The sequence below is a fragment of the Eubalaena glacialis genome, chromosome 4 (genome assembly GCF_028564815.1).
Source record: "Eubalaena glacialis isolate mEubGla1 chromosome 4, mEubGla1.1.hap2.+ XY, whole genome shotgun sequence".
Lineage (NCBI taxonomy): Eukaryota > Metazoa > Chordata > Mammalia > Artiodactyla > Balaenidae > Eubalaena > Eubalaena glacialis.
The window spans coordinates 109743645-109762969 of record NC_083719.1 but is presented as its reverse complement, the minus strand read 5'-3'; the positions used below and the strand labels follow the sequence as shown (position 1 = coordinate 109762969).

Below are 19325 nucleotides of genomic sequence, written 5' to 3'. Positions count from 1 at the left end.
TGTTGGGGAATTGTGTAGTTTTTAAACATTATTTTTAGGGTTAATAATAGATATTATTTCATACTTTAGAGCCCTTTGAATAACCTTCATTTAAATGAAATAATGCTTGGGTATGAATTATAAGGGGCAAAAAGTTTCAGATAGCAAACTTATTAAAGGGTACATTTCCCTACTATCATTCTTAGTTTTGGCAGGTTATTCTTGAAGACTAAGTTTTTAAATATGAATTAGAATCTTGAACATTTGTGTAATATTACACTTATGCTATACATGCCTGCATTCATGCCAATTTAGGTTGAAGGAGATCTCTGCCACTGCTCCCCCCCAAACTAATTGTCCTATAAATGTTTCTTGGATAGATGGATGGGATTGTCCCAAAGCATTATTTCTTGCATTGACAGGATGTTAATAGGAATATTGGAGGAAAAGAAGTTTTGAATATGCTGGGTGAAACAGATTTCTTTTTTGTGGGACTTCTTGGACCCTCCATAAATATGCTTATGCTTGTTGTAAAGAGTTAAGGGGGCATATGGTATAGCATTATTTGCTAATTTATTCAGCCATCAACCACCCCCCCCACCCCAATATATCCACGAGTTTTGTCTTCTGAAACAGTATTCTGGCATATACAGTTTAGGAAATGCTACTCACCCTGAAATACTGAATGTGTCTGTGCTAAGACTTCATCTGTTCAGATATCCATGGAAACCCTCTGAGCAACAGTGACAGTGTTCAGAAGTCAAATATTCACTCAGTTTTTCTCTTTTTTTTGAATAAATTTATTTTATTTATTTTTGGCTGCGTTGGGTCTTTGTTGCTGTGCATGGGCTTTCTCTAGTTGCGGCGAGCAGGGCTACTCTTCGTTGCGGTGTGCGGGCTTCTCATTGCGATGGCTTCTCTTGTTGCGGAGCACAGGATCTAGGCTCACGGGCTTCAGTAGTTGTGGCACACAGGCTCAGTAGATGTGGCTAGCGGGCTCTAGAGCTCAGGCTTAGTAGTTGTGGCGTGTGGGCTTAGTTGCTCCACAGCATGTGGGATCTTCCCGGACCAGGGCTGGAACCCGTGTCCCCTGCATTGGCAGGCGGATTCTTAACCACTGCGCCACCAGGGAAGTCCCCCACTCAGTTGTTCTTAATGAGCAGGTGTTGTATGTGGGGTAGGCATCACTATGGTAGGCTTTCATTAGGTAGTAAAAGTGAAATATAAATTACATAACAATATATTTATGTTTATATATATATAATATACAATGGGAATATAAAGAGTGTGAGTGCTGCATTCAAAGGAGTGAAGTGAAAACGCACTCCTTTTTCACTTCCCATTCATTTCTCAGCTTCCTTATGTTGGGAGTTTTTGTTGTTAATCTAATTTTATATCACTTTCTACTCTGTTTCCAATGCTTATAAGGTAAATGTTCATTGTTGGTTCTAGTTTAAATCAAGTGTATCAGTATTTGTCATGTTCTCACAAGGCATTCTAATAAAACTCATCTTTGGATCTTAATATTTTCAACATTATAAAAAGTCAGAATGTATACTGTGTGTATAGCAACCCCTAGTTGCTAAGGGGTACAGAATTTCAGCACATTCCAGTGTTTGTGGACACTTTTAAATGGGAAGGAAGAAAATTGCCCTCACATACATGTGTATATATTTGTTTTCAGTTCTGAAATTTTTCAAATAGTTTATTTTTAGAAGTAATAGGGGAATTCTTTCTCGATATGGAAGTATAACATCTCAGCTAGATATTGCAAATAAAGCTAAAATTCCGTTTGGACCACCAGCCCCGATCTTTCACCTTCACTATAGAGTGCTACTGTTGGTTATCTAGTGTATGTTCCTCCAAGTTTTTTCCCCCAAACCTAGATAAATATATACCCAGAAAATACGTGGTATTATTTTTATGTTTTTTTAAAAAATGAGTCACATCTTTCACATTTATCACGAAACTTGGTTTTTCAATTAGTAAATCTGAGAGAACTATCCAGGTTTGAACATACAGATCTGTTTTATACCTTGAACTGTTGCATTGTATTCCATAATGAGCTATATAACAATTTAGCTATTCTCCCTGCGATACTTGTTTATCTTTTAAACTATTACAAACATTATAATGAATGTCCCTGTACATTCCCCCTTATACACCTGTATGCTTCTTTAGGGTAGGTACCCAAAGAGGAGTTGTTGAGTCATAAGGTTTATATATTTTAAATGTAATAAATCTTACATTTGCTCCCTCAGAGTGGCTACTCCCCAAATCACTGTCCAGAGTAGCTGTATCAATTCATAACTCCCTTTAGCAATTTATAAAAGTATTGTTTTCCTCCATTGCCTTGCCCATATTTGTATTATGAAATTTTCTTTTTGCCAGTCTGATGGGGAAAAAAGTTATTTGTATTAATTTTTATTTCTGTGATTGCTGGCAATGTTTAGCAATCTCTTCCAGCCATTTTTTTCTCCTGCTGCTATTACTTAAGTGGCCCCATGTTAAGATGGCAGAGCCAAGAGACCAAAGCAGCCTGGATATCTGAGTCTCTGCATGTGAAACAGTTGCCCCAAAGAGTTGCCTGGACCTATAGGGTACTTCGAGTCGGCGAAATCCACACTTTGCTGGGTTAAGCCTGTGTGAGACATACAGTGTTGATCTTATGTCACTGCCCTTCCCAGAAACCTACAGTAGTTCTCTATTGCAGGAATCAATTTCAAAATACCTAGCTTAACATTTTTTATTACATTCTTCCTCTTCTTAATACATCTCTTTCCCTTTACATGTATACATAGTCTTCAAGAAACTATGTACTTTCATAATCTGTGTCTGTATTTAAGCCATTAGCCTTCCCAGCCTCCAAATAAAACTTTGACACTAGTTTTCATGGATAGGTGAACTCCAACAGAGCTCAGAAGTTCAGGTATAGGAAATGGGTTCGGAAAATAGGAAATTTTGCCAGACCTGGTAGGCTGGAAGATGATGGGGTAAGTGAATTGAGGTTGCTGATGAAAAGTCAGCTATTAAATCCTGGCTGGGGTCAGGAAAGGAAAAAGGGCAGATGAGCTGAAAGACAGTGGAGAAGTTTTAAGAAATCAAGAATTCCTATTGGAAGGAAATCTTTTCCTTTATGTTTTCTTTGTTTTAAAGAAAATAGTAAGTACTGGGTGTTACAAACTCCCAACTTAATATCAGGAAACAACTTCGTAGGAAAGAACAACAGATTTATAGTCAGGCAGCCTAGGTTTTAGATTTCAATACCCCTGCTTCCTAGCTATGTGACCATGGGCAACCTTTATAACTTCTCTGGGTGTTGGTTTCCTAATCTATAAATCGGGTAAAATAATAACATCTACCTATTAATTCATTTAATTGGAGGAGCAACCCTAGCCCTAATAAGCATTAGTCCTACTACAGCGTTCATTACTTTTATCATTCTTATTTTACTCACTATTCTTGAATTTGCAGTAGCCCTTACTCAAATTAGATAATCCATATAAAAAGCATGTAGAAGGATATATTTGCTGTAGTATACCTATTTGGTAAATATAGTGAGCACTCAGACGTTAGTTTCAATTATCATCATCATTATTCCCATCAGATAGCTAGGTTGAGGGGATTCCTATATGAAGATCTAAGTTTTCTTCATGACTTAGGAAGCAGATCTATATGCTTATAACTCTTTGTGTTCTCTCCACTATTAGACTGAGCTCCTTGATGGTAGGACCCATCTGTTTTCATCTTTGCTAGCAGAGTTCCTGGCATAAAGTAGAGTATAGCAGAGAGTACTGAAATCAGGTGAACCTGGGTTTGCATTTCAACTCCACTGCTTACGTGAGTGTGAGATGTAGGGCAAGTTGCTTAGTCTAATTGCCTCAGTTCCTCATCAGTAAGGTAGGGATGATAATAATAACGCTTGCCATTTAGGCTCTAGTAAGGATGACGATTACTCAGTACGTTGTAAGTATCATTACCAAGCCAGTTTATAGATATGCTCTTGTGCCTTTGGTTCACTGTGTTACTTTTATGGTTGACCTCCTTTTCCTTGGTCTTACCTCTGTAGGAATCTTGGAATATAAAATATCTTCCTCATCCCAACACCTATTTCATTACTAGATGAGATTTTTTTCTTTGTATCTAAACAGTAGACGCTGTAAGAGGAACATCTTTGAGCTGGAACATACTCCTCTATCTTCTGTATTATGGAAACCAGTTATTGGTAGCTCTTTGATTTTCTGCTTCCTTTTTTAGTACTCATAATAGAGCTATAAAATGGCCTCTAAGCATGGCTTTAGCTTATTCCACAGGTTTTGATATATAGCATTTTAATTTTTATTCTGTTTAAATATTTTCTAATTTCCAGTGTGACTTCATTGACCTGTGGGCTATTTAGAGGTTTCTTTTATAATTTCCCAAATACATAATAGTTTTCTAGTTATCTTTTTATTACTTATTTCTACCTTATTTGCACTGTAATCATAGGATATTCACTGTGTAATTTTAACCTTTTGAATTTTGTCGAGACCTGCCTTACTATCAGTGTTTATAAATGTTTATGTATATACCCTAAAATAATGTATTCTATAGTTTTTTTTAAAATAAATTTATTTATTTTATTTATTTATTTTTGGCTGTATTGGGTCTTCGTTGCTGCGCATGGGCTTTCTCTAGTTTTGGCGAGCGGGGGCTACTCTTTGTTGCACTGCACGTGCTTCTCATGCGGTGGCTTCTCGTTGTGGAGCACGGGCTCTAGGCGTGCGGACTCGGTAGTTGTGGCTCACGGGACCTAGAGCACAGGCTCAGTAGTTGTGACGCACGGACTTAGTTGCTCCACGGCATGTGGGATCTTCCCGGACCAGGGATTGAACCCATGTCCCCTGCATTGGCAGGCGGATTCTCAACCACTGTGCCACAAGAGAAGCCCAAGAATGTATTCTCTAGTTGTTGATTGCAGTGTTCTGTGTGTTGATATATACACTTCAGGTTATATTTGTTAATTATGTTCATATCTTCTGTATCTTTACTTTTTTTTATTTGCTTATTCTGTCCCTGAGAGATGGGTGGTAAAAGTTTCGTGGCATAATTGTAGATTCATCTAGTTCTTCTTTTATTGTTGTCATTTTTTTACCTAATACAGTTTGAGGCTGTGTTACTAGGTGCAAATCTATTTAGTGTTGAACTTTTTATCATTATGAAATGTCCCCTTTTGCGTCTATTAATGCTTTTACCTCAAAGTCTACTTCATCTGACATTAATATAACTACATAAGCTTTCTTTTGGTTTGTGTTACTATTTTATATAGTCAATATTCATGTTGATTTACTTACATATTTCTGATTTTCATTGGTTTTCCTTCTTTCCTTCATCTAGAAGCTTTCATTTGGAAATGAAATCATTTTCTGTCTCCCAGTGGATTTTCTTCACTGTAGATCTGCCATGGGAGTATTTCTCTTCATTTTTGTTTCTCTGAAAATGACTGTTTTGCCCATTTTGAGGACTGTTTTTACTGGGTGTAGAATTCTAGCTCTTAGAGATAACACTCCATTGTCTTCTGGCTTCCAGGTTGAGAAGTCAGCCATCAGTTTAATTTTGCTCTTGTCAAAGCAATCTCTTTTTTTCCAGACTGCTCTTAAGATTTTCTCTTTGTTTCTTTCTCCAACACTTCTACCCTGGTGTGCATAGGTATGGGTTGGCTTTTATTTATCTTGCTGGTAATTCTTAAAGCTACTTGGTCTGTGACTTTGTATTTTTTGTTAACTTTGAAAAATGCTTAGCCATCATTTCTATGCCTTAAGTACTCTTCTGTTTCTATGACTCCGGTTATTCAGATGTTACCTTCTCACTGTATATCCTTTGGCTCTTGGCCCTTCTCTCCTAGCTTCATTCTTTTTACTCTCCATGCTTCATTCTAGATATTTTTTCAGACCAATGTTTATTTTTCTGTTTTTTCTTAGCTCTGTCAAATTTGTTACTGAATCCATCTGTTGACTTTCTATTTTTTAAAATTTTTATTTATTTATTTTTAACACCTTTATTGGAGTATAACTGCTTTACAATGGTGTGTTAGTTTCTGCTTTATAACGAAGTGAATCAACTATACATATACATATATCCCTATATCTCCTCCCTGTTGCATCTCCCTCCCACCCTCCCTATCCCACCCCTCTAGGTGGTCACAAAGCACCTAGCTGATCTCCCTGTGCTATGCAGCTGCTTCCCACTAACTATCTGTTTTACAGTTGGTAGTGTATATGTGTCCATGCCACTCTCTCACTTCGTCCCAGCATACCCTTCCCCCTCCCCATGTCCTCAAGTCCATTCTCTACGTCTGCATCTTTATTCCTGTCCTGCCCCTAGGTTCTTCAGAACCATTTCCTTTTTTTAAAAAAATTCCATATATATGTGTTAGCATACGGTATTTGTTTTTCTCTTTCTGACTTACTTCACTCTATATGACAGACTCTAGGTCCATCCACCTCACTACAAATAACTCAATTTCGTTTCTTTTTATGGCTGAGTAATATTCCATTGTATATATGTGCCACATCTTCTTTATCCATTCATCTGTTGATGGACACTTAGGTTGCTTCCATGTCCTGGCTATTGTAAATAGAGCTGCAGTGAACATTGTGGTACATGACTCTTTTTGAATTATGGTTTTCTCAGGGTATATGCCCAATAGTGGGATTGCTGGGTCATAAGGTAGTTCTATTTTTAGTTTTTTAAGGAACCCTCCATACTGTTCTCCATAGTGACTGTATCAATTTACATTCCCACCAACAGTGCAGGAGGGTTCCCTTTTCTCCACACCCTCTGCAGCATTTATTGTTTGTAGATTTTTTGATGATAGCCATTCTGACTGGTGTGAGGTGATACCTCATTGTAGTTTTGATGTACATTTCTCTAATGATTAGTGATGTTGAGCATTCTTTCATGTGTTTGTTGGCAATCTGTATATCTTCTTTGGAGAAATGTCTATTTAGATCTTCTGCCCATTTTTGGGTTGGGTTGTTTGTTTTTTTTTATATTGAGCTGCATGAGCCGCTTGTATATTTTGGAGATTAATCCTTTGTCAGTTGTTTTGCTTGCAAATATTTTCTCCCATTCTGAGGGTTGTCTTTTGGTCTTGTTTATGGTTTCCTTTGCTGTGCAAAAGCTTTTAAGTTTCATTAGGTCCCATTTGTTTATTTTGCTTTTATTTCCATTTCTGTAGGAAGTGGGTCAAAAAAGATCTTGCTGTTATTTATGTCAAAGAGTGTTCTTCCTATGTTTTTTCCTCTAAGAGTTGTATAGTGTCTGGCCTTACATTTAGGTCTTTAATCCATTTTGAGTTTATTTTTGTGTATGGTGTTAGGGAGTGTTCTAACTTCATTCTTTTACATGTAGCTGTCCAGTGTTCCCAGCACCACTTATTGAAGAGGCTGTCTTTTCTCCATTGTATATTCTTGCCTCCTTTATCAAAGATGAGGTGACCATATGAGCATGAGTTTATCTCTGGGCTTTCTATCTTGTTTTTTTGCTAAAATTCTTAGTGTTGTCTTTCTCTGTGTATGTCATGATCGATAAACTGGACCAAATATGGCCAGTGAGCTGTATGACCTCTGAGCTAAGAATGATTTTTACATTTTTAAAAGGTTGTTTAAAAAAAGTTTCAAAGAAAAAAAAAGTAATACCACAGAGATTGTATGTGGCCTGCAAAAGCCTAAAGTGTATACTCTTTGGTCCTCTGAGGAAAATGTTTTCCAACCGCTGGTATGTATTAAATACAGTTATTTTAGAATCTGTATCTGATAACTCCATTTTTTGGAAGTTTTTCTTCACTGGTTTCTAGAGTTTATTATTTCCCTTAGTTTTCATGAATGCCATCTTGTCTCCTAATGTGCTTGGTTTTATTTGAGCAATGGATATTGTGTATGAAATTTTTCTTTAGTATTTTGAGGCCTAGGATGATTTGTTTTTTTTCTGTGGTGAAGTTTTGTGTTTGCTTTCAGTAGCTGACTGGAAGCATTAGTAATCCTGTATAACTTTAATCCACAATCAGGGATTGAGATGATTCTAAAATGAGCATCAGTTTACTTTTGGATCACACTTATTTACTAGGGTATAATGTACTTTCCAGGGTCCAAATCCAAAGCATGGCCCTTCCATGCTAGGCCTTGGAATATAACTTTTGTCTCTCTAACCAGGGGCTATCAGAAGTGCTTCTCAACCTGTTTGCCTCCTTTTTAGGAATCAGAAAATACTCTTAAGAGAAAAGCACCTTCAAGGATCAGATTGTGTGTGTTACTGTTTTTCTGTATATCTGAGTTACAGGATTCATCTGAATTACCTATTCCAGCAGGGGAAGTTTGTGATATAGTTTTTTTCGTGTAAATTTTTATAATTACCATGACTTCCTCTTGAGATAATATAATTCAGGCTTGGACGTTTTCTCCTTTAGAGTATATTTAGTTTCCACTGTTATGTATGTGTTTCTATAACATTTTCCTGTAATAAAGTAATGAGAAACCCTGCTCTAAAAAGTAAATAGATTTCTCTCAGTAGTCCTGAATAGTTGGTTGCAGAGAAATTATTTGGAAAATACATCATCATATTGCCTTTGTAAAATTTTCTCTCACCGCTTTGGAGCACAATGGTTTGTATCTTGTCTCAACTCCTGTAGCATTTATTTTGTAAAATTTTTTAAAGTTTTATGGTGTAAATTATATTGTACAACTTGTATCGCTGACCATATTAAAGATGAGGTGGTGGAATCATTTCCTTCTGTATCTCTTGTATCCCTATACCTACCATAGACATTCATTAAATAATTATGATTACTAACAAATTTTTTAGGGGCCAACTATAAGCTAATACAATATTAAATGAAAAGAGGCTTACTAAATTTTTGGAATGTTGAATGCAGTCAGCTGTTACTTTTCTTAAGTCTTGGTGCCAGATGCTGTACTTTAATCCAAGATTTTGCTGTTTTGTTCTGGAATTAGCAGCCATTTTGTGTTAGTGAGGTGTGTGTGTGTGAGAGAGAGAGAGAGAGGGAGGGAGGGAGGGAGGGAGGGAGGGAGCATTCCTACCTTTTACGGTAGCAACAGCTGATATTTTTATTTGAGGAAAGGCCAGTTTTTTCCTCTGAAATACCATTACTCATGGTAATGTCTTTTGAAAACTGCTAAGTGGGCTTCCACTGTAGGCTTGCCTAACAGTCAGAATGCTGATTTGGTTCTTATCACTTTCTAAGATTTTTCCCAAGAATGGAGAATTTAGATTAGAAATTAGGTTGCACAGAAATGTACATAAAACAAAATGTTGTTGCAGAAGTTACAGTGTGTCAAGAACTCTTTAGAGGTAATGCTTGATATTTAGATTATCTTAAATTATTTTTCTTTTTCAGCTTCCAGCCGATCTTACCAAGATGCACATTGCAGACAACCCTCATCCACAGGTGACTCATGTGTCTTCTAGTCAGTCTGGTTGTAGCATTGCCAGTGACTCTGGGAGCAGCAGTTTATCAGATATCTATCAGGTAATACGTTAGGAGTTTGTTTGCTGTGCATATGGCTTTTTTTATTCTGCCGAATACCTTGTGCTTGTGCCTTAGGTGTTCATGTATCTTTTAACTAGGGTGTGAAATTCAGACATAAGGTCTTTGAGAAAATATGCTTTGTTTACTGCGTCAAATTTACAAGCCTAATGAAAGAGGTGATCTGTCTTTTGAGAGTGATTAAATATGGTCCAGCAGTGCATGAATATAGTGTTCTTTTTAATTTCTTTTATCCAAGTGAATCTATATTAATATATAATATTTGCTTGCATTAGAAAATGTTTCTTGAAACAACTGAACTTAAATTTATAAAAAGGCAATTTTTATTATATTCAATAGTTGATTAGTTAAGTCTTCTATAAGTAAAGTCATGAAGAAGATTAGACTTGCCTTTGTATTGTAAAGACTTAAATTTTCCAGTGGCCACACTTAAAAATTAAAAGGAAACAGGTAAAATTAATTTTAATAATATATTTTATTTAGCACAGTATATTCAAATATTATTTCAACATGTAATCAGTGTTTAAAAATTATGAATGAGTTATTTTTTCATACTTAGTCTTCAAAAGGCAAAGTTTAATATTAACTTATGGCACATCTCAATTCAGACAAGACACATTTCAAGTACCACATGCGGCTAGTGGCTACCATAGAGTACTGATTTGTTGAAATAGAATCATTGTTGTCTGAGGAAAACAGTTTAGACTGTGGTTCTGTTGAGTTGCACGGATTTAGCTGTTTTATGAAAATCAGCATTCTTCTGTTAAGGGAAGTTTGCAGGCAGGTGCAAAATGGAAAAAAGCCTCCATTTTTGGTTTATGTGAGGCTTTTTTCTACCAAGATTGTTGCTGTGGACATGCCATCTAAATCCCCCTGTTTGGCATTTTATAGTAGAGAGAACAGGAATTCTCCCTCTTCACCATTTTATAGTAGATAGAACAGGGAATTTTTAAAAAGTAAAGTTAAAAACAGTGCAGTGGTTCTGGGGCCACTTACTGTGTTCATGGAGTTGTTGGGCTTCATGCATTCTACCCCTCCCCAAAAGAAGTATCTTGTGGATTAAGTTTGAGTTGTTGCATACCTAAAAGTCAAAGTACAGCTGTGCTTCTCTGGACTCTTGTGTTTTTCCTAGGGAAGAACACTAAGGAAGATTGACCCTGGATTAATGAAGTTCAGGGATGTGGCTTTAGATTTTTCTCAAGATAAGTGGGAATGTCTGGACCTTGCACAGAGAGACCATAAAGCAGAGATGTGATGTTGATGAACTATAGGTACCTGAACTCACTAGTATATCCATCTCTAAGCCAGATGTGATCACCTTTTTGGAGCAAGGAGCAGAGCCCCCGATGGTTGTAAGAAAAGGGACAAGAGGATAGTGCAGAGATTGAGGTTCAAGGTCACTTGGAAAGGCCGTGCTTTACACTGAACTAATAGATGGGCTGTACACAGTGGGGTCCTGTATCTTTGGCAAGATCCTGGAGGAGCTTCTGAAGAATTGCTTTTATATTAGCATCCACAGGATGTTCACCTACTGGATGACCCACCTGAAGCTGGGGCTCGAGCCTACCTGCTGGTATGGTTGGAGGTCTTCTCCTGTAGGACCATGACCATGTATGTGGCTGCCCTGCTCCAACCTTTTGTATGTTTTCCTTCCTCAGTAACACTTTCCACAGTTCATTCTACCTTTTAAGAGATTCATTTTAACATAGCATAACATGTGGACAGGTATCCTTGCCAGCTTTCCTGCACATCAAAAAAGTCCCTTCATTACAAAATAAACAAGATACCTTTTCATACCCCCAGAAACCTGAAGGTTACCATTGGCCCTCCTCCCCTGATCATCATAATTCACTGCTAAGTCATATCAGTTCTGCTTTCTATGTCATTGTGTTTGTGTGTTTGTATGTATATGTTTGATGCTGAGATGTAATTTACAAATAATAAAATTTACCCTCTTTAGTATAGCTTACATGAAGACATAGAATATTTCTATCACCTCAAAAAGGAGTTTGTATGCTCCTTTTCAGTCAGTTCCTTCTCCTTATCCCCAGCTGCTGGCAGCCACCGATCTGTTTTCTGCCCTTTTGGTTTTACGTTTTCCAGAAGGTCACATAAATGAAAACATATAGTTAAAAGATGATGCTGTGAAATGTGTCAGCTAACCAACAAGATAAAATAAGTTTTAATGAATTTAGGGAGAGTAAACAGATGAGCAAAAACAATGAAATTCAAGAACCAAAACAGAAATTCAGAAATTTAAAGGAGAAAACTATTATAATACTAAAGTCAAATATGCAAAAATGTAAGATAAACTCTTTTAAGTGCAGCCAAAGAAGGTAAAAGTCCCCAAACTCAGACTTTGGTTAAGCCTAGGACACTAGCCAAAGGATGTAAACAGCATAAAGGTTAAAACAAAACAAACATACAAAGATAAAAGCAGAAGGAAAAGAAATCAGAATCTTAAAGTAAATAAATACATACGTATTTGTCTTATACTATATACATGGAATGTATATATGAATTCAAGACATGTGTTACCAAATAGTAACAGTTTTTCTGCTGATGGTAGGCTTGTGGGTAGTTTTTATTATGTTCCTTCAGATTGTCTTATGTTTTTCTCAATGGACATTATTATTTCTACATTTAAAAAATTTTAAAGAGGACATAAATAGAGTGTATAGTTAAAAATAAAAGTTGAATAAAATTGTGGGAAAGGATTAAAGGAATTATTACTAGAAGGTAAAAGGAATATGAACAGAATAATAATAGACTGATAAACTATATCTCCTATAATGTAGAATTTCTACACCTACAATTTAAAAAATTAAAAAAACAAAAACTATGGATAAGGTAAATAATACCAGCTAAATTGTGTGTGTGTATCCAGTTGGGTCCTCAGGACTAAAGGAAAGAGAAGAAGAGAGCTTAGAGTTAAATATCAATACTGGACCTTCAGTCTCTCCCTTAACCTCAGGCCTCCTTTTAGTACTAGTGAAAGCTGTGAATATACTCTTTGGTTAACAGACATTTGGTCCACACCAAAAGGTCATTGGTGTTTGATCTTGTCCCAGACCATTTGGCATGGACCAAATATGCTCATGGACATTTTGGACAGGACCAAACATCCTTCAAGGCACCTTTTAGCTACAGATGTACGTTGCCAGTGTATATACCTTGGCCAGCAACATTTGAAGTAGTTTTCCTGGTTATCCAAATTTCAACATTTGAGAGGTTTTAAAAGTGAATACCTAACCCAGTCATGGCCTATAATAGTATAAGCAGAGCCTTACAAAATATGCGAGTACATTTAACCCTTGAACAAAATAGGTTTGAACTGAACGGGTCCACTTATATGTGGATTTTTTCCCCAATAAATACATACTACAGTACTACACGTACAGAACCGCACGTACAGAGGGCTGACTATAAAGTTATATGTGGATTTTCAACTGTGGGGGGGAAGGGGGTTGGTATCACTAACACCAATGGTTTTCAAGGGTGAACTGTATTTTTAATTTGGAGGATTGGAGGGGAAAGAGAAGAGAGACATCCTAACAGCAGTTTGTAACAGGAATATCGTTTACAGTACCATTTTATGTGGCCAAATGTATGACTATGCTCCTATGTATTTCCTTCTTGAGAGCTTTCATGTGTTCTGGTTTAAAAGTAAAAGTTCTTGGATCTCAAAGTTCAAAATAAAGCATTTATCACAGTTTAGAAAAAATGCAAGTAATTGTTTCAGTATGAATATGTTTCTAATCAGATTAGCTTAAAATTTAGCTAAGAGTATGCATTAAGATGTTAGAATGTTCTTGGATAGAATATTTTATGTATCTTCAAAGAATACTTAAGAGAAATAAGGAGTTTGCTTTCTGGATTCCTTTTCCAAGAGCTGGAGGATTGTAAAATGTAAAATGTTAATTATTGAACCTAAAGCACTTGTCTTTTCATTAACTTATTTTTAAATAACCTGAGGTACCCATTCATCCCCCACCTATCTTTTTTGGTTTCTATATAGGAAGTAAATGTGATCCTAAAAATCCCACCTCATGGCAGCATGATTCCTTAACTCAGAGCTCTACTGCCAATCTCTCCAAAACTCTGGTGCCATGTTTCCACCAGGATGTTCTTTTGATACTTCAACTAGCTTTGTCCTGCTACATGTTTTCTTCCACTTGTCTTTAACATTTCTGTTAAGAATATCATGTCTCCTAGTCAAAGTCTCAGTTATCTTTGCCTATTTCCATTTTTTAAACTTCTGCTTTCATTACAAGAAGAATGACTTTCCTTCCCTTTAAAAATCTTCAGTGCTTCACCATTATCTAATTTACACTTTTCATTTCAAATTTATATTCAAATTCCAAGCCTTTCATTTCTAACCATAATCTGCAAATCTGGTTTTATATTCCACTGTTTCCCACTTAACACATTCTAGATTCTGGTCCATGACAAATACATATGCTATTCCCTGAATGTGTTTGTCTTTTCCTAGCCCTGTTTTGGTAATGCTGTTCTTCCTGCAGCTCCACCTGGATGACATTTTTGTATTGCCTCTCACATGTGAGAACCTACAGCAGTTTTTCTGTGGCTCTTACCACTTTTTTTCAGTATGCTTTTTAGTGTGGTTACTTTCAAACTTGATCTTTTTCGTCATCATGGTAAATTTGTAGTGTGCAGAGTTTGTTTCTTCCTTTTGTTATCTCACGCTGAGTTAAGCACAGTGTTGGCACTTAGGAAGCAATCTAGAATTTTTTTTAGTTGCATTACATTTGAAAGTAGAAATCAATATTTCCAGGGAAAATGCAGAGGATCACTACTAACTAATTGATGATCCAGAGCAAGGGAGGCATTACTTTGACCACCTGCCCTGTTGTAGAGATAATGGAATGGGCCAGCCTGGACAGCATTATTGTGAAGGATTAATTTCACAGGGTTCTTGCCGTGACTCGAAAGACAGAGAGGAAGCATAAGGACTAAGTGATCCATGAAAAAGGTTGAATGAAATATTAAAAATGGGAATTCAGAAAAGATAAGCACTGAAAGTCTAAGATTCTGGCTTAATATTTGCTCTAAATTTGAGAATGTGGCTTCTATAAGCTTGTATAACTTCTCATTCTACCCTGTAGTTCCCCTCATCATACCTTCATGTTTATGTAGATGCAAACAGGAAAAGGAAATCCGCTGGTGGTTTATTTGGAGAAGGCCAAGTCAACAGAAAATCACCTCAGACTGTCTGCCTCACCAAATTATATTTACACATATACACAGAGACACATTCATACTGTGGGAAAAGAAAAATGCAAGAAGTTTAATACTTGTCTTGTTAGCCCTTTCACCAACATACTTTTTTTTTTTCTGGGCTTAATCCATTTTTCATAATCTTTCTGAGGGTCTGCTGTATTCCAACTGCTGTGATAAAATAGTTGAAAGGCCAGGGCTCCAATCTTTTTCGAACCCTACCTTAATGAATGTGGCATATCTTTCGACCTACTTTTTTCTAACAACTTTGATATTATGTGAGTCTCTGAGGCTCTGTTAAATTTTCTTTTTGGCTTTTTTCCTCTCTTCAGTTTGGGTAGTTTTTATTGCCCTTCTTCAAGTTTACTCTTCTTACAGTTTACATTTCTTTATTGGTATTTCCCATTTTACCCTTAATTATGTTTGTACTTTCTTTTGAATCTGCTTATAATAAATGTCAAAAATTCATGTCTCCTAATTTCATCATTCCTGCATCTCTTTATATTGATTGATTGGTTTATCTCCTGATTATGGGTCACATTTCCATGCTTCTTCATCTGTCTAGTAATTTTATATTGTATGCTGGACATTGTGGATACTACATTTAAAAAAAATCTTACCTAGTTATTAAAGAAACGTTTTTCCTAGGAACTGCATCCTCAGCAGCATCATATAGTGACTACCAGTCCTGGTGGTCCTCATATCTACCTTTACCTTAAAGACCTGGCTTGCCTTTGTTTAGTCAAGGATTTATATATATATTTTTTAATTTTATTTATTTATTTATTTATGGTTGCGTTGGGTCTTCGTTGCTGCTTGCAAGCTTTCTCTAGTTGCAACAAGTGGGGGTTACTCTTCGTTGCAGCGCAGGGCTCCCCATCGTGGTGGCTTCTCTTGTTGCGGAGTACGGGCTCTAGGCGTGTGGGCTTCAGTAGGTGTGGCACATGGGCTCAGTAGTTGTGGCTCTCGGGCTCTAGAGCACAGGCTCAGTAGTTGTGGTGCATGGGCTTAGTTGCTCCGCGGCATGTGGGATCTTCCCAGACCAGGGCTGGAACCCGTGTGCCCTGCATTGGCAGGCGGATTCTTAACCACTGCGCCACCAGGGAAGCCCTGGTCAAGGATTTAGACCTTGGACTCTATGTAGCACATTTTATTTACTTTTTTTAAAATTACAAAATCCTTTTTAATTTTTTAGCATGTTTCTGGCCACTCTTTCATATTTTTATTTATTTATTTTTTTAAAGCTGTACATATTTTAAATTTATTTATTTATTTATTTTAGGCTGCATTGGGTCTTCGTTGCTGTGCGCGGGCTTTCTCTAGTTGCAGTGAGTGGGGACTACTCTTTGTTGCAGTGTGCGGGCTTCTCATTGTGGTGGCGTCTCTTGTTGCGGAGCACAGGCTTTTGGTGCACGGGCTTCAGTAGTTGTGGCATGCGGTCTCAGTAGTTGTGGCTTGCGGGCTCTAGAGCGCAGGCTCAGTAGTTGTGGCGCACAGGCTTAGTTGTTCCATAGCATGTGGGATCTTCCCGGACCACGGCTCGAACCCGTGTCCCCTGCATTGGCAGGCAGATTCTTAACCACTGTGCCACCAGGGAAGTCCCCATATTTTTATTCTTAATTCTTATTTTACCACCTTACCCCGTTTGTAGACTCTTAACATTTTAGCAGTTGAGTATGTTCTCTTAACTAATTCTATTCATCCTTTTTCTTTTATCCTACTTTGAAAAAAGTACAGGTAAAAGAGGACAATGGTAAGAAGAGATTATATTCTTTCCTTTGCAGATAGCCTTAGAAAGTTCCTAAAAGGGTTCTTTTAATAGTCATCTCCCAGTCGCTACCCATGATTTTCATTCTACCTAGAGTTATTTTCTTAAAATATCTTCACTTTTCATGCAGATGACAGTAAGCCTTCCCCATTATCCACATAACTGAATTGCATCTTGCCTTTTTTTTTAAAATTTTTATTGCAGTATAGTTGCTTTACAATGTTGTGTTAGTTTCTACTGTACAGCAAAGTGAATCAGCTATACGTATACATATATCCCCTCTTTTTTGGATTTCCTTCCCATTTAGGTCACCGCAGAGCACTGAGTAGAGTTCCCTGTGCTATATACAGTAGGTTCTCATAGTTATCTATTTTATACATAGTATCAATAGTGTATATATGTCAGTCCCAGTCTCCCAATTCATCCCACCCCCACCCCCCTTTGCATCTTGCCTTTTTTTATGTTGTGAGTTATCCATCTTTTTATCAGACATAATCTAAAAGGTAAGAATGAGACTAGGTTGAAATAGTCTTGGTCAGGGAATGAAAACCTGAGATTGAGATGAGGACAGGGTAGTTTAAAAACTCAGATTTAAGGTAGATTGTCCTTAAAATTTGATAAAAGAGAAAAAGGCTGTTATTCCAGAGGTGAGCATCTATATTCTGAAAAATTAACTTGTGTAAAAAATATTGCTTCAATGTTTTTTAACACTCATTTCTTAGATTAAAATCAGCGTTTGTAGATCAGTTGGGTTTCGGAAAAGTCATTTTAGTATCTACACATTTAAATTAAAACTACTTATCTTCGAAAAGAGATTGTAACTTGTTAGCAAGTTTTTAGTTCCAAAGGTATATTATTCAGAAATGCACTCTGCTTACACCCTAAAGTTTCTTAACCAAAAAATAACTCGGGAGAGCATGCTAGTCATAAGATAGGATTGCCCCTATAAGATCCTTAAGAGCCAGCTTATCTAATCTTAAAGATTTCAAGTTGGGTGTTTAATCTAGTTTGTTAACTATTGATTAAAGCTGTTACTTAAAGCTGTGCAGAAGTCCAAAGGAAGTATAGAACATGGTCTTACAAAACAAATCAGAACTCTTTCAGTTGCAGGTATCAGAGCCTTAACTTGAATTAACTAAAGCCAGAACAGATACGTTATTGACCCCCAGAGAAAGCAGAGGCAGCTCTGGCCTCAAGGAACCTGGATGCTTGCAAGTGTGTCTGCCCCTGTTTGCCTGTCTCTCTAGTCCTTTGACTCCTTGTTGCTTGATTGCTCTTCCTCCCTCTCTCTCTGTGACACTTTCTGTCACAGGTCATCTTTGTTGCACATGCTGTGCTCTTTCCATCTCTGCCCTGCATGATATATTTTTGTTTTTTTGCTTTGTTGCTCTGCGTCTGTCTGTCTCGATCTCTTTCTGTGTCTGCTCTCTTGTTCAATGTCCTTCCTCCGCATTCCCCTGCCCCTTTCTCTGCCAGTTGATTCCATTTTCTCCCACCACAGAAAGGCATTCCCATGTGGCTGTAGGCTGTTCTGCGTCACATTCTTCCAATTCATCAACCAAAGGAGAAAGGATGCTCTGCCCTCCAGCTCCAGTTATAAAAATCCAGAGGAAAGGACTTTCTCCCTTAGCTTCCCTAGCCAGGAACAGGGCACTGTTTCCCTTTGAAACCTCTGCGTTAAGTTGGAGAGGAACATCAACTCCCTAAAAGAAGGAAGAGCCTCTTCTGGGCAGACAAAATAGTAAATGTTCAACACAAGAGATGAGACTTAAATATTGAATGAAGGTTCCATAGTTTTCAATAATCCTCATATATGAGTGCTTATTTATTATGAAATTTCTGTACGTTCTACTCATTTTTTTTCCGTATCTGCTTCAGTATTCATGCTTTTTCATTTATTATAATATGAATCAACTGAGTATGATATTTAGAAATATTGCCTAATAATCCACTTCAGGACAATTTTATTTTGTCCTGAAGTACAAAAAGTAAAAAATACAAAGTACAAAAAGTAAATAAATAATTTTATTTTATTTGTTGTTTTCTATGAGTAACATTTAAATTCACCGTTTTAAAAAAATCTGCTAGTTCTTTTACAAGTATCTGAGACTAGTATGTTTGCAGAGTTCAGGTTGTAAGTATAAGGTTATTTTTTTAAGATTGCTTAGAGCAGTGGTCCCCAACCTTTTTGGCACCAGGGACTGGTTTCTTGGAAGACAGTTTTTCCACAGTCGGGGGTGGGGGGGTTGGGGATGGATCAGGTGGAAATGCAAGCGATGGGGGGGGCGGCAGCTCACCTCCTGCTGTGCAGCCTGGTTCCTAACAGGCCAGGGACCAGAACCCGTCTGCGGCCCGGGGGTTGGGGACCCCTGGTAGAGTAACCTTGGCTCTTCTTTGCTTACTGTTAGATTCAACAATAAAGTATTGGAAAGAGATAAGTATTTGTTCAATCCTTCACAGTTGTTGAATTTTAGCACTTTTCAGTACTACTCTTTACCTGTTTTATACTTCTGTTCTTAATTTACATGACTGTCTACACTACTAGACTCTAAACCTAGTGCTGAAAGAATAATACCTTATTTATAACACCCAGCATATACTAACAAGGTACTCCTAAAATGATTGTTGGTAAACTGTCTTTCTCTTTCTTGCACTTAATATTTTAGGAAATGTACTTTTAAGGAATACAAGTGTTTGTTGGAAAGCAGGTATTAATACATTTAGTGATGTTTGAGTCTCTTGACCATTTTATACATACTGGCCCAGATTTGTCAATTTAGATGTCACACTGAAATG

At 37.0% G+C, this 19325-nt stretch overlaps 1 protein-coding gene across 4 annotated transcripts in view; it reads left to right on the top strand.

The window, feature by feature from the left end:
* The window catches only part of RAPGEF6 (Rap guanine nucleotide exchange factor 6), a 231800-nt gene that overhangs the window by 121096 nt on the left and 91379 nt on the right, over window positions 1-19325 (top strand). For all 4 annotated transcript variants that reach the window (XM_061189561.1, XM_061189562.1, XM_061189560.1 and 1 more), the window contains exon 7: window positions 9374-9505. In XM_061189561.1, the coding sequence (XP_061045544.1) occupies window positions 9374-9505 (132 nt within the window). The remainder of the gene's footprint in view (window positions 1-9373; window positions 9506-19325) is intronic.